The sequence below is a fragment of the Nannospalax galili genome, unplaced genomic scaffold (genome assembly GCF_000622305.1).
Source record: "Nannospalax galili isolate Female #2095 unplaced genomic scaffold, S.galili_v1.0 scaffold355, whole genome shotgun sequence".
Lineage (NCBI taxonomy): Eukaryota > Metazoa > Chordata > Mammalia > Rodentia > Spalacidae > Nannospalax > Nannospalax galili.
Window position 1 is genome coordinate 1,948,075 of NW_008336848.1, and position 13,697 is coordinate 1,961,771.

The 13,697-nt window shown below is 40.5% G+C and overlaps 1 protein-coding gene across 3 annotated transcripts in view; it reads right to left on the reverse strand.

Moving 5' to 3' along the window:
* Positions 1 to 13,697, reverse strand: part of St3gal6 (ST3 beta-galactoside alpha-2,3-sialyltransferase 6) — a 59,679-nt gene that overhangs the window by 5,212 nt on the left and 40,770 nt on the right. For 2 of the 3 annotated variants that reach the window (XM_029562611.1, XM_029562610.1), the window contains 4 exons: positions 6,896 to 6,991; positions 3,601 to 3,787; positions 3,358 to 3,495; positions 1,754 to 1,901 (listed from right to left, as the gene is read on the reverse strand). In XM_029562611.1, the coding sequence (XP_029418471.1) occupies positions 1,754 to 1,901; positions 3,358 to 3,495; positions 3,601 to 3,787; positions 6,896 to 6,991 (569 nt within the window). Of the gene's footprint in view, positions 1 to 1,748; positions 1,902 to 3,357; positions 3,496 to 3,600; positions 3,788 to 6,895; positions 6,992 to 13,697 lie in introns of all 3 variants that reach the window. The other variant, XM_008831252.3, reaches the window with a different exon arrangement.

The following is a 13,697-nucleotide window of genomic DNA, read 5'->3' on the forward strand; positions in this document are numbered from 1 at the left end:
TTGAGACTGGGTGATTTTTTTTTTCATTTTTATTTATTTTGTCTTTTTGAAACAGGGTCTCCCTGTAGCCCTAGTTGGCCTGAACTCACCATGTAGACCAGGCTGGCCTCGAACTCAGATCCCCCTGCTTCTGGGATTAAAGGCATCACCACCATACCCGGCTGAGACTGGGTTTGTTTTTAAGACAGGATTTCTTATAGCCCAGGCTGGCCTCAAACTCAACAGTGTAATGGAGAATGACCCTGAACTACTGATCCACCTCCACCTTTAAAAACAGTAATTCTGAGCCCAACATAATGGTGCATGTCAATAATTTCAGCTGCTTGGGAAAGGGAGGCAGAAAGATCACAAGTCAAAGCCAGTCTGGGCTGCAAGGCAGGACCCTGTCTGAAGTTTATAAGAGGTTAGATACTAACTCAGTGGCAGAGTGGTTGCATAACCATTTGTGAGGCCCTGGGTTCAATTTCTAGTACTACAAAAAATTCTGGGGCTGGGTGTGTAACTTAGTGGTCCAGTGATTGCTTAGTATGTACAACACTCTGCATCCAATCTCTAGCACCACAAAAAAAATTTTTTTGTTAATCTGTTCTCTTGATGGATATCTTAAGGAAATTGTTTCAGTATTCTATTCTAGATAGACTGTTACATTCTTTCTATGACTCTGGAATTACCACAAGTACTATAGGAAAGACTAGGGCTGAGAAAAGAGCCCAAATTTGTTCCAAGCTCAAGTATATATCGTATTTTAGAGGAACAAAAATCAGCAGTAAAATCCACCCTAAACAATACCACTTCTACACTGCAGTATCTCAGGATGGTTGGAAGGGACTGATTTCATGAGCTGCAGCCATATACCAGTGCACTCATACTTCAAAATTTCAAATGTATTGATAACATTTCAATCCTGTCACGATGTGCCATTAATCTAAGAATTCAGTAGGGGAGAGCAGATTCCTTCCCATTCAATAAATTTAAAACCATGAGGATCAAACCTTCAGTATTGATGGCTAGTCAAGAAGAACATGACCTAGTAAAAAAGTCTGCCACTTTCTAGCCAAGAAGATTCTTTCATTGGATTACATGGCTCTAGACCAACCTGTCTACTTAACTAAAAATGCAAGTATGGAAATATTTACCCTAAGCATAGTGAGGATTTGGTGAGTTTGTATATCTCAACACCAAGTTATTTAAGAAGTATAAACAAAAAATATCTAAAATGAGATTTGTTCCCTATTTGGATTTGATGAAACAGCAGTATCCCTGAGACTATGCAAAGAATCTGAGGCTCGGAAATTAGAAATTGCTGTAGTAAAATGACCTCTGGGTCACAATCCTATTTTGAACCTTTAGGAGCTCTGTAACCTCCATCAGACTCCCTAACCTCTTTCCCCCAGTAAAACAAGAGTATAAAAAGAAAAATATCGGGGGCTGAGGCACTACCTCAGCTTGTAAAGTGCTTGTGAGAACTCGAGGTTGATCTCCAGCTCCCACATAAAAAGAGAAGTTTGGTGGTATACACTTGCAGTCTCAGCCTGGGGAGGTGGAGACAGGTAGATCCCTGTGGCTTGTTGGCCAGCCAATTTAGTCTACTTGATCTGATCTCTAGACCAGTAAAAGATCATCTTAAACAAAGAAGTGACACCCAACATTGACCTAAGACTGCCAATGCACCCACACATATATGTGCACCCACAAATATGAACACACACAATAGAGAAATATGGGCCTTCCAGCAATAAAGAAATTACCTTACTCATCAAATCCATGGTGGCCCTCCCGTAGTAATGCAAAGGACTCTTGAGGTCAGAAAAGTTGTATCTAAAACCAGCTAGGTGAACTTCATGGCATATGTGAAATGCCAGCGTGATGGCAATAATTCCTGTTGTGGGGTGTGTGGGTTTCTAGGGAGAAATAAAAGACCTTTAAAAATTCAGATAAACTACATGCTCCTAAAACATCCTTGGTTGGCCTAGTCTGATTAAAAAATGAATTTCTGAACATTTAATACATCTAAACCATCGTTAAAAACTAAGACTCAAGTCCCAAACAGCACACTCTGAAAAGAACAAACAAATCTTGGAAAGCCTTTCTGATAAAATTTAGCTGTAGTATTAGCTCAGAGGACAGCTGTCAATGAATAGTATCCTGCTGTAATATTTAACAAAAACAGCATCATTGCATGAGTCGGGCTCTTCATGGAAAAGGCAAAACCCACGAGTTGAGCATATGAACAAAATGTAAGGACAGCTCAGTTCACTAACAGCCTCATGAAAGGCTTCATTCATGTATGCCTTAAAGTAGCTATATTTTATACTCCTGATAAAACTTTCAGAAAAGACTAACCAAGCAGCTTCAAGCAACTCCACTAATCCAGTACATATTATCCCATCTCCTCTTGGCAACTTTTGTCTAGATTTACTCACTTTCTCCCTTCAGTTTTCCTTTCTTCTCAATCTATCCCTCCAGCATACAAACAACAACAAAAGAACAAACTTCCTCAGTCCTCTGCCGTCTTCCAAACTTGCTCATTTCTCGAGAATTTTGAGCCAGTGTTTTCCCTGAGATCACAGAAGAATGTTTTGACTACCGTTATTATCCTCCATTTTCTCAGGCTTTTCTGGTATTTCTGGCAGTGTGCTATGGTTTGGTGAATGTTTATAAAACATACACATGTAAATGTTTGGTCCCCCAGGGTGGTGCTACTACAAAGTGCTGTGGATCTTTAAGAGGTGAATTCTTGTGGGAGGTGGGTATGCCACTGGGGTGTGCCCTCTAAAGGGCTCTTCTCTAGTTCCTGACTTTGAGATATAAGCACTCTAACACACTCTCATAATGATGTGCCATTCCTAGCATGGAGCCAACAATGTTAGATTTTAAGTTCCCAAACTGAGCTAAATAAATCTTTTCTTCCAAACTAGCTTTTCTGTCATATTTCACTGTAACACAAAGTTGACTAACAGAATATCTGAGACAGTTCTTTTACTCCAGAAAGCTATGCACTTATCCTGAGGCTACTATGAGCACAAGGCTGCCCAGCAGCCCAATTAGTCACGCCGTCCTTATTGCAGACTACTGAAGATGCAGTTATGAGAAACAGAAACTCTTCTGAGTGTCATTTGGACACTCAGAAAAGGCCTGGGAAAGCCCTACAAAGACAAAGTAATCCAAGCCCACAACTCCACTTATACCAACTTTCTTTGCAACCTGAAAAGGCATAAAGATAATATCCATATAATGTCCTATATAACTGTTGTCCTAGGAAAATACCACATGAGCCATGGCTCTGAAAGCAGTCTCCCTCTGTTCCCTTAGCTGGATCTTTAGTTGGAACCCATTCAATAATACAATCATACATACCTGATTTTTGGGAAACACTTTTGGAAAATGAAGCAGTTCGTAAGCTGCTGCTCTAATAATGTAAGGATCTAATATTCTGATTTGGTATGGTTTATAGATCAGTTTTAAGGCTGGTTTCTTCCAAAAACCATTAGTATTCTGAAATAAAGAATTTAGAACATGGGATGTTGTGATTGTCTTTTTCTTTTTTAAGGAAAAAAACTACTGAAGGTAATCCGAAGCAGATCATTTTTGCCAACTTACTATTTTTCTCCTTCCCAATATTTCTATCAGCCACTTTAAATCATTTGGCTTAAAAGCAATGAAAACCGCTGTAGTTTCAGGATCACTGTGCCTGGGATCTGTAAAAACAGATTCTGGATAAAAAAGTCGGAAGGTTGTCCTTCTCCCAACGTCCTTTTCGTGTCCTAAAACAGGACCATTATTCATTCTGTGGGTAGTAAGACACACAAGAATGTAGACCAAGTGGAGTATGAGCCACTTTCATCAAGTTTTGAGTCTTTAGACAACTAAGCTTTTACAGTAATGGCCAGGGAGATCATTCCTTTTCATGAGATGTTTAGCTGTATTCAAAACCGAATTATGGAGACAATAATTCAGTTTGACCTGCACAAGACTAAAACAAATGGCAACAGAACCACAGAAATACTATAGTTAAGTGAGACCTTGGTGGACAACCCCCCCACCCCCACCCCCTGGATTTATAGATAACAGCCCTGAAATCCAGAAAGTTAAATACCTATAGTCATATAATCTTATAACACAAGAATGTGCATCTAAGTGACAGGCATGAAGAATCACATTTAAGTTGGCTTAACGACCCATCAAAATTGTTTTCCGAACTTAATGAAAATTGCTGTATTACACTTATTTAGACGAACGCCTTTTGTTAATGAACTGGAAAACTTAGGATCTACTATTGGGTATGTTCAAAGCCAAGGTTAAACACACTATTTATGAACACACTATGAAGGCATTCCATTAAAAAAGGGAATGTTTTGTTTCCCAAACACTGTCCCCTAGGAGGATAAATCCCGTTTTACCCTTTGCCACTGGCTGTATTATAAGACACTTGCAATGATTTACAAAATGTACCTATGGCGTTTCCATACAAACACTTTCCATGGGTCAGAATCATCAGAGTTAAAAATTTGTAAGTAGAGAAATTGGCAAATCGTTCAGAATTGTTTTATAAATTATCAGAGTCCTCAAAATGGGTAATAAAAAATATAGTGAGCTTGCTATGCAGAAATCGGCTTGTAACCCAGGCAACCTCCAAACATTGCCAAGTCCATCCTAATGTATTGCCCCAATATATTAGGAAAACCAGAGTGGCTGTTGAAAGCTACTACTAACACACACACACAGCCCTAGTAACAACCTCACCTGTTATTCAGACAATAGATAGGAAAGCAATTTCCCTAGCACTATGTATAAGAGATGACTGGTGCTGAATGAAAGTCATATTCTCTTTTCCATTACAAAAAACTAATCCCACTTGCACTCTGGCCCCTGACCTCTTTACCTTACTAGTTCTCTACTCAATTCAGCTGTTTAACAATCTGCCTTTTATTCTGTAAGTCACCTCCGAGGACAAGTTCATTTTTCACCCTTCAGAACATTTCTGGAGTTGACCATATTGGTTTCTCCCTCTCCTCATCTGTCATTCTCTGCTCATTCCATTCCTGCTGAGCTTCTGCCATGTCCTGCCTAAAGTTTGCTTTTGTCAGAGGTGACAATGACCTTTAGGTTGACAGTCCAGCTGACCCCTCCACCCCTGTCTTGCATAAACTCTCATCATGATTAGGACCCAGTGATCCCTCTTTCAAAGCACCCAGCTCTCTTGGATTCAGGGATTGTTTCCTTTTCTTCATACCTCACTGGTGGACCCTTTGTCCAAGACTTTTTCTTTGTTTGACCTCTGAAGTCCTCAGCACGCCAAACCTCAGTTCCAAGGCCCTTGTGTCTTTTGGTCTCTCCCTGGGGAATCTTACTAAGCCCATGGTTTAAATATAGCTCATGAGGGGCTGGAGAGATGCTAAGTGGTTAAGAACACTTGCTGTTCTTCCAGAGGACCCTGGTTCAATTTCCAGTACCCACATGGCAGCTAACAACCATCCGTAACTCCAGTTCAAGGGGATCTGACACCGTCTTCTGTTTCTGTGGGGTACTGCACACAAATGGTGTACTTACATGCAGGCAAAACACATGCATTGAAAATAATAAAGCATTTTCAATACAGCTCATATAAGCTGCTCACTACTGAAAGTTTAATTTGTTTATGTAACTGTCGCCTTGTCTACTACATTTCTCAAAAACATCTCAAATCTAACATTTTAATACAGAAATTTTGATTTTTCCTCTGCACCTGAGCCTATACCAATCTCCCACAAACTTGCTAAATTATATTCTCACCCAGTTTACTAAACTGAAAAAAATTGGAAAAATGCCTGCTTCCTTTATTTGCAGTGCTCCTCACATCAAATAAGACAGCAAATTTTGTCTGTCCACTTTCCCATTTCTCTTCCATGATAATTCTGCCCAAGTCACCAGCATCAGCTGCCCAAATACAGCAACTTAACTATGCCTCATACCCCAACTTGTCCCTCATGTTCCATTGTCTGCTGCAGCCAGAATACTTTAAAGACAACCAGATTTCAGTAAGTTCCTGTCCAAAGGCCTTCAAAAGCTCCGATTGCACTTAAAAATGCAAGCTTCTAATCCTGACTTTAAAAGTCCTGCATAGCCTACTCCTTGCCCACCTCTTCAGCTTCCAATTAGACCACTGCAGAGTTCACAACCCAATACTCCACTGGGACATCTGCTGCTCCTCACAAACTCAGAAGGAAGCTTCTAAGGACCTGCAATGGAGTCTCTGCATTGTTCCTCCAGAGCCTTCCTATAGCTGGCCTTATATGGTCACTTAGGTCCAACTTACATGTTTCCTCTTCAAAGTGGTCACCCATCCCAAGCAGTCACTCAATCATTATCATCTTTTTTATTTGTATACATTATACTTATTTTTAAAAGTTATATATATATATATATATATGATGTAAGTGCACTCATGTCACATAGTGCTGTGGAAGCCAGAAGAGGGTGTCGAACTGGAGTTGCAGATGGTTGTTAGCCACCATGTAGATGCTGGGATATGAACGCAGCATCGTACAGGTCCTCTGCAAAAGCAGCCAGTGCTCTTACCTGCTGACCCATCTCTCCAGCCCCTCTTCCAGTATTCTTATGTATTACTGTTGTTTACCTCCTTCCATTAGAATGTAAACACCACAGGGAACACGAACGCCATTCTCACCCACTGTGATCTCTGTGGGTAAATGTGTCCCAGGGATATTAAGAGGACCTATTAAATATTTGCTAAATCACTGACTAGAAATCTAGCTTTCACCATAACCAGAAACCAAGGCAGAAACTGGTATAATCAAGTACATAAAGACAGTAATTTTAAAACGCAGCTGTCCTAAAGTGGGAAAACACGTTCTTTTCAAACAAATCTAGTTTAATAAGTAGGAGATATATTTACCTTATTATTACATCATAGGAGTCGATTTTTTCTCCTAATGTCTTATTCTTCAGCACTGCTCCATTACCAACCACCACACACTTTTTACATGTTACACTGTTGGGCAAATAGACAAGTGGAAGATTGAACAAGCATTTATAAAATGGCATGATTGAACTGTTCCTGTTTTCAGGAACTCTGTCAAATTTCACTTGTCATCCAAGTGGAAAAAGAACCAAACATCATAAGTCCAGAAATTCAAGAAGTAATAGTGTATGGGAAAGTATATCATCACTGTTAAACACCAGCACTTAGGAGCTCATGGCTACATTTCTCTCAAGTGATTCTGATAATCAACAATTTAGATAGATAAGCCCAATATCCCCATTACACAAATGAAATAAATCCAGCCTTTCAAAGTCACACTCCAAATAGAACTAGAATTTGGTTCCCAACTGTCAGAGTACAAAGATGCTTCTCGGCCTAGAAGTCTGCATGAAGATATGGATACAAGTGTAGCTCACATCGCACTGATCTCTACTTTTTTCCAGTGTTCCCCATTTCTCTATCTACACCTAGCTTTCTCTTCCATTGTATGAGTGGAAATGGGCAGTTTGGAATCTGGTGGAGAAAGGACAGTTTTCTGTACCCTGCCCAGACTCACTTCAATTTCCCAAATACAGACGACTTCATGGTGTTTCACCCAAACAAAATACTGCCTCTCTGTTTCTGGAAGAGTTTAAGTACACCACAAGGGCTGGGGTCTACCCCAGGATTTTGTAGCATTGGCCCTCAGTAAACAGCCCTGGTCCAGATGTCCCAATTCTGACCACTAGACGTAGGATAATGATAAAGGATGTCCTTCTCTAGGGGACAAAGCTGCAGAGAGGGAAGTAGGTGATGCTGTCTTTCCAAGTCTTCATGAAATGGGAAGTCCAAAGGAAAACCTGTTTTTCAAGAAAGCAGTAGACCAGTGAACTCAATACCTTAAGGCTTTTAAAAAATTAATGAGTACCAAAACTATATAAATGTTGTATAATATTTAAGCATGGAGAATGCAGGAATGAGGAACTACTTTAAAAAATAGAAAATGCGTGAACTCCTGTACGCCTATGTTTACCATTTTCAAACACAGAATTTGTATAACGAGTTATTTTATAAGCTTTAACACTCACACTGCAAAAACACTTTTTCAAAAGTAAGTTCCTTGCCCATTAATTACATTTATTCTATATGGGTGTATGTGTGGGGGCATCACATGTGTAGGAGTCAGAGGGCAATTTATGGGAGTTGATTCTCTCCTTCCACCATGTGGGTCCTGGGGACTGAACATAGATCACTGAGCTTGGCAGCAAGTACCTTTACTTACTGTGCCATCTCACCAGCCCCCAAAACACTTATAACACACTTTAATTAGGTCGTCTTAGCTCTCAAAGAGTATCAGTCATGTCTACAGTAATATCTATTTCACCAGTTTTATGGGTGTCAAGAATTTGGAAGCAGAGGGATGGGAGACATTGCCCAATAAATAATGTGCCCCCAAACCTTCACATCATGAATATACTACATATATGATAGTATGTTCTGGAGATGCCTACTTAAGTTTATATTTTAAAGAAATGAACCTATCTCTAGAGGTTTTATAAGCAAGTTTGACCTCAATACCAACTGTAGAGAGCCAGGTTTACTAAAGCTCTCTGCCTGCACTGTTGAAAGGGGACCCACCCAAACTGAATATGCAAAACCCTCTTTTCTCAGGATTTTATGGCCATTATCCTCAGAGATTAATCCCCTAAATGCCCTTTTGCAGGGGGCAGTTCCCAGCAGTTGGTTGACCTCTGCATAACCTCAGGGTCAGTTCTGCCCAGATCCAAGGCTGGTCCTGTTGAAGCTGATCTTACAGATCTCTTCTACAGGGTCCTCTAGCACAACTTCTGAGAAGTACTGTTTCTTCTCTTCCCACTTCAGTGTTAGCTCCAGGAATTTCACTTTCCATTTTCTTTGTCAACTTTTTATGGAAGATAGGTGGAAGAAAGGACCTTTACTGCAGTTAGAGCTGTCCATGCCTTTAAAAGGAAACCTTACAGTGACAGCCCACTGTTTTCCTCCCAGGAAAGGATATGACAAAGATCCATACATTTTTCTGAAGCTCACATGGAATGCTAGAAAGTGTTTTGACAACAGCATCTTATCCACAGCCTCCACAGTTCTGAGAGGTACAAAATGGTACAAGATAGATTCTCTGAATCACTTTTCTCAAAACCCATTGGTGCCCTCATTTCTCCCAAGCAGGTCCCCACATTTATAAAAGAACCTTGTCTTCATGATGCACCTGACTTTGGAATCCGGCTGTTCTGCCTCCTTAGATATGAAGCAATGATGCCCAGCATTCCTTGGTATCTGTATCGCTTCACCTTATTAATTAACACAACCTTCAACACAAATAGCTACAGTGATCTGTGAGCCCTGGGAGAGAAGAATGGTACCGTTTCTATTGCCCTAGTGCCCTTCCCCCATCTAAACCAGTTCTTCAATCACAGATGTTTTTGAAATCAGCTTGGTCATCACATTAAGTGTTTTGAAGTTATTTTCCTAATGTCTGTCTGGAGAAGAAGATTTCTGTCACTCTACCCTGGAGGAAATAGGTAGGGAAATATACAGGCTCCCAAGCTGCCCATCCACAAAACTCAAATAACTGCAGTATGTCTGAAGCTGTTAAAGGAAAATTCTAACAGCTGCTGAGGCATTGCGGGTCCAATATACTTCCTCAGATGAAAGGCATGATTCTCCTCAAGTCAGACAAAGCCAAAGGAGTCATTACTCTATATAGTCACTATCCATGCAGAGTCACTACCCCATACAGTCATTACTCTACACAATACAGAGAAAGTAAACTTCAGTTGCTATTGTAAACCACCTGTGATGTCTCCTTTTCTAAATACTTTTAGACCTTCTCTTTTCCTTTGGTAACATGAAATACATTAAAACACATCACTCCATCTTCAATGTAAGAATGAATCTATGGCAGATCACGCTGGTCATGTTCCCAGTACCCTCTGCCCATAGGCATAGGAACAGAAGCATGTTGTTTTGGGGTTTTTTGTTGTTGGTGTTTTGTTTTTTGGGTTTTTTTTTTTTTTTTTTTTTTTGGGGGGGTTTTTTTTTTTTTTTTTTTTTTTGGTCTTTTTGAGACAGTGTCTCCCTTCCTGCCTAGAGACCATAAGGTTTCTTAGAGCTAGAGCTGGTGGAATCATGTGATTTCCCCCATCTCTTTTTAGGTGTTTTTTTTTTTTCTTCAATGTCTTTTTTTATAGTGGTGAGCTAATTACCTCTAACAATGACTGGCAAAGAAATAAGGGAGTCTGTTAGACACTTTCAGAAAAGACTCTCCCTCAGCAAAAGAATGGTGTGAGAAAATGTGAGCAAGACATTTTTTTAATCTGCCCTTCCTTTCAGCTTAGATACTGACACTAGATGACTTAAAGTTAGAGCAACTGCAGCTATCTTATAACTCAGAGGAAAAGAGAACCATAGAAAATCTATCAGAGCACTAACATCATGGAGCCAACTAATTCAATCCCTCAACCAGAGACACTCCATTCTGATGTTACAGTTACCCTCAGTCTCAATTCAGGAAGCATCATTCCCATAACTGGGTATGAACTGGCACTTCCAAGGATTGTACAATCCACACTCAGTGTAGCCACTGGCAGAGTACCTACAGGTGGAATCAAATCTGCAGACCTAAAACCACATTAGTGAAACATGAGTAACAATACTTGTTCAAACAGTTCTTAGGAATCTATTCCTTGACGCTAGACCCTAAAATAATGTAGAAGGGACTAGGGGTAAAGACTAGTTATTTACTCCGGCTCCCCCATGAGCACCTCTGAGAACTTGGCCTAGAGACCTGACCTCTCATTTTAGTTTTCCCACTGTGTGAAACACAGAAACCGCTGATGTCTTTCATGTTGTTCATTGGATGGGGCCCTTTCCTCCAGCCCATGGAGCCCCACTTCTGCATCTAGCCTCAGCATCTGACCACAGCAGATATTAGAAAACAGATTATGGTTGCACTTGTGCTTTTACCACATTTGACCTTGTTGAGATAGAATCACAATTTCCTCTCCCACTCAGTGGCCTCCACCCTGCAAAGGCTTCAATGTAAACAACTTTTCAACTCAGCAGGATGTTTGGGTGTGGATGGGATACAGACTTTGATAGTGCTGAAAGAGTGGGGATGCTTCTGTTTTTAACAAGGATACTGCTTCTGTCTAGTTCTTTTTAACATTTCCTAGGGTGTGTTTCTGTCTTGCCTCATAACCAATCTAACCCAGTTCTGTTGAGCTCACATAATAGAATCTGCTTCAGTGAGCAGCTAGGCAGCTTTTACAACCTCCACCCCATTTAACAGCCAACCAACTTTACAGTTTCCGCTAAGTTAGGTTATTTATAAGTAGTTACTGTATAACTGTTTATGCTGCAGGACTAAAGCATTCTTCATAAAATCTGGTGCCTGTGCACTTTCAGAACGTGTGGGGGTGAGAAGTTGGTTTGTGCACTTTAAATGGGAGCTGAACTTCTGCATGTCAGGGTTTCTGTTACTTCTGGTTGAGGGAGGATAGATTTCCACCAAGGAGAGAGCAAAACATCCCTAGGACCAAAGGCAGGCTGGAGTAAGGGGGTGACTTGGACAGCTAGGGAGTCATGACCTTGGAATATGGGCATGTTGCTAAGTGTTCCTTGTCACTACAATTTCCTAAAAGTATCTTTCAGCTTTTGTGAAGTTAATTGAACATAGTAGCCTGCTGTTCACTGGGCTTTGGTTATAAAGAGAGAAATATCAATGTGTGAGAAAGCAACAGTAACAGCATAGAAGGTCATTTGTTGCAGAGTTACCTAGTTGAATTCAGAATAACTATGGCACTATGGGGCACAGAGAAACAAGAGAAAGCCACTAAAAAGGGCTATCGCCATGCTTGCTTGGACTTCAACATAGGATTCAATGATGTTTTTCACTACATTCTGTTTACTTTGTCAGGAAACAAGTCATTCTCTTCTTTTACTATATGGGTCCTGGGGAATCGAACTCAGATCATCAGGCTTAGTGGCAAGCACCTTTACCTGCTTAGCCATCTCAATGGCCCCTGGACTTAACTGTTTTCAAAGGTAGGAACAGTCACCTAGACAAACAGCAACATCTTCCAGTTGCCATTCCAGCCAGATACGGCCTGTGCCTGAGTTCTACCCAATGGAATGTGGTTGCTAGTAAATGTTTCACAACCAGTTCTGGGAGAAAGAAAGGGTTCAGGCAGAGCCCAGGAAGCTCCAAATTTGGGGATTTGCCAATTTTCCATGATATAAACAATGTTCCATGGCTAATATCAAGCTTCCAGCTGAGGATGGAGAATTTGGAGCTGGGAGGAGAAGCGGCTCTCACAAGTTGGCACCCCCTGGCTCTAGTACCACTACGCATAATGAAGCAGAATATATGGCTTCTTGGAGAGATTTATAAGGAAGAAGGCAAACCTCAAAGGATGAGGTGTGCCCCTCTACGATTTCTCCCTCCTGCTGACAGGATATGATGGATAGAACTCCAGCTAATCTGTTGGATCTTAAGGAGGAAGCCATGTACTAAGGAAAAGAGGAGTCAAAACAAAGAAGAGTTGGCCCTGATGTTCCCTGAACTGCTGGGACAGCCCTGCAGATTTCACGCATGTGAACACTAGGAGAAAAAAAGAAAAAGAAAGCTTCCAATTATAAATGCAAGTGATAGTTCACATTTTCCTATTCACAGTGGAATCAGTCCCAACCATATGCATCATGTATGTTGTAGAAGCTGTCTAAATGAATTCATAGAATCTTAATGGGTGTAGATTTGGAACAATAAAAATGCCTGAAATTTTCCCGAAGTGACAGAGAAGACAAGAGGGAGGAGCAAGTGAACAGAAAGATTTCAGTTGAACATTAGACACAGGTTGAGCATTCACAGTGACAAAGGGAAAACAGTAGAAACAGCCCTTAAGGGTAAAAATTAATTTATTTGGGCCAACTGTATGGTCTTAAACACCCAAAAGGAAAGTATAACCGTATAACCAAAGAGTAAAGTCATCAGTATATTTCTTTAAGAGTTCAAGGGATTACACTTCTCAGACATTAGACTTAAATCCATATAAAAAGTTATTTAGACAATTATTTCTCATTGATGATTTTGTTCCTAATCAGAAAGTGCTGCTCAGATGTAAGTTAAAATCTTGGTCTGCAATACTGTAGTGCCCACCTGTAGCTAAGGGAGACAACCAGCTATTGTTCTAAAATGATGGATAAATTTGTTTTCTGCCTCTATCTAGAAGCCTTCGAGAGGGAACTGACACTGATTCTAACCACTTCAACAGCTATCAAAATGCCTGAAAGCAAATCCTGAATCTATCACTCTAGAGTATAGCCTTGGCAGACAAAAGAAACATGAGGAGGAACCCAATAGAGGGATGCTTTATGAAGCTCTCATCAAGAAATTCCAATGGACTCTCATATGAACATTTGAAATTTGCCGTGTTCTTTCTTCTAGTTCTTTGTCTAGAACTTGTAATGCTAATTATTCTTGCCCTTACTTCTCCTTCACATCTCCTATTCACCAGTCAAGGACTTTCTTTTCCCCCTAGAGATAAGACTTATGCAATTTGGGAGTCTTTCAGATAGACCCACTGAAGGGGTGCTCCAATTGCCTCACCCTGTGTCCCTGTTCAGCATGGAACAAGCCAGAGTGGTCTGCGTCCTGATTCCCTGTCGGCAATTTGGGTAACCCCTTCAGAGGATGGTGTGA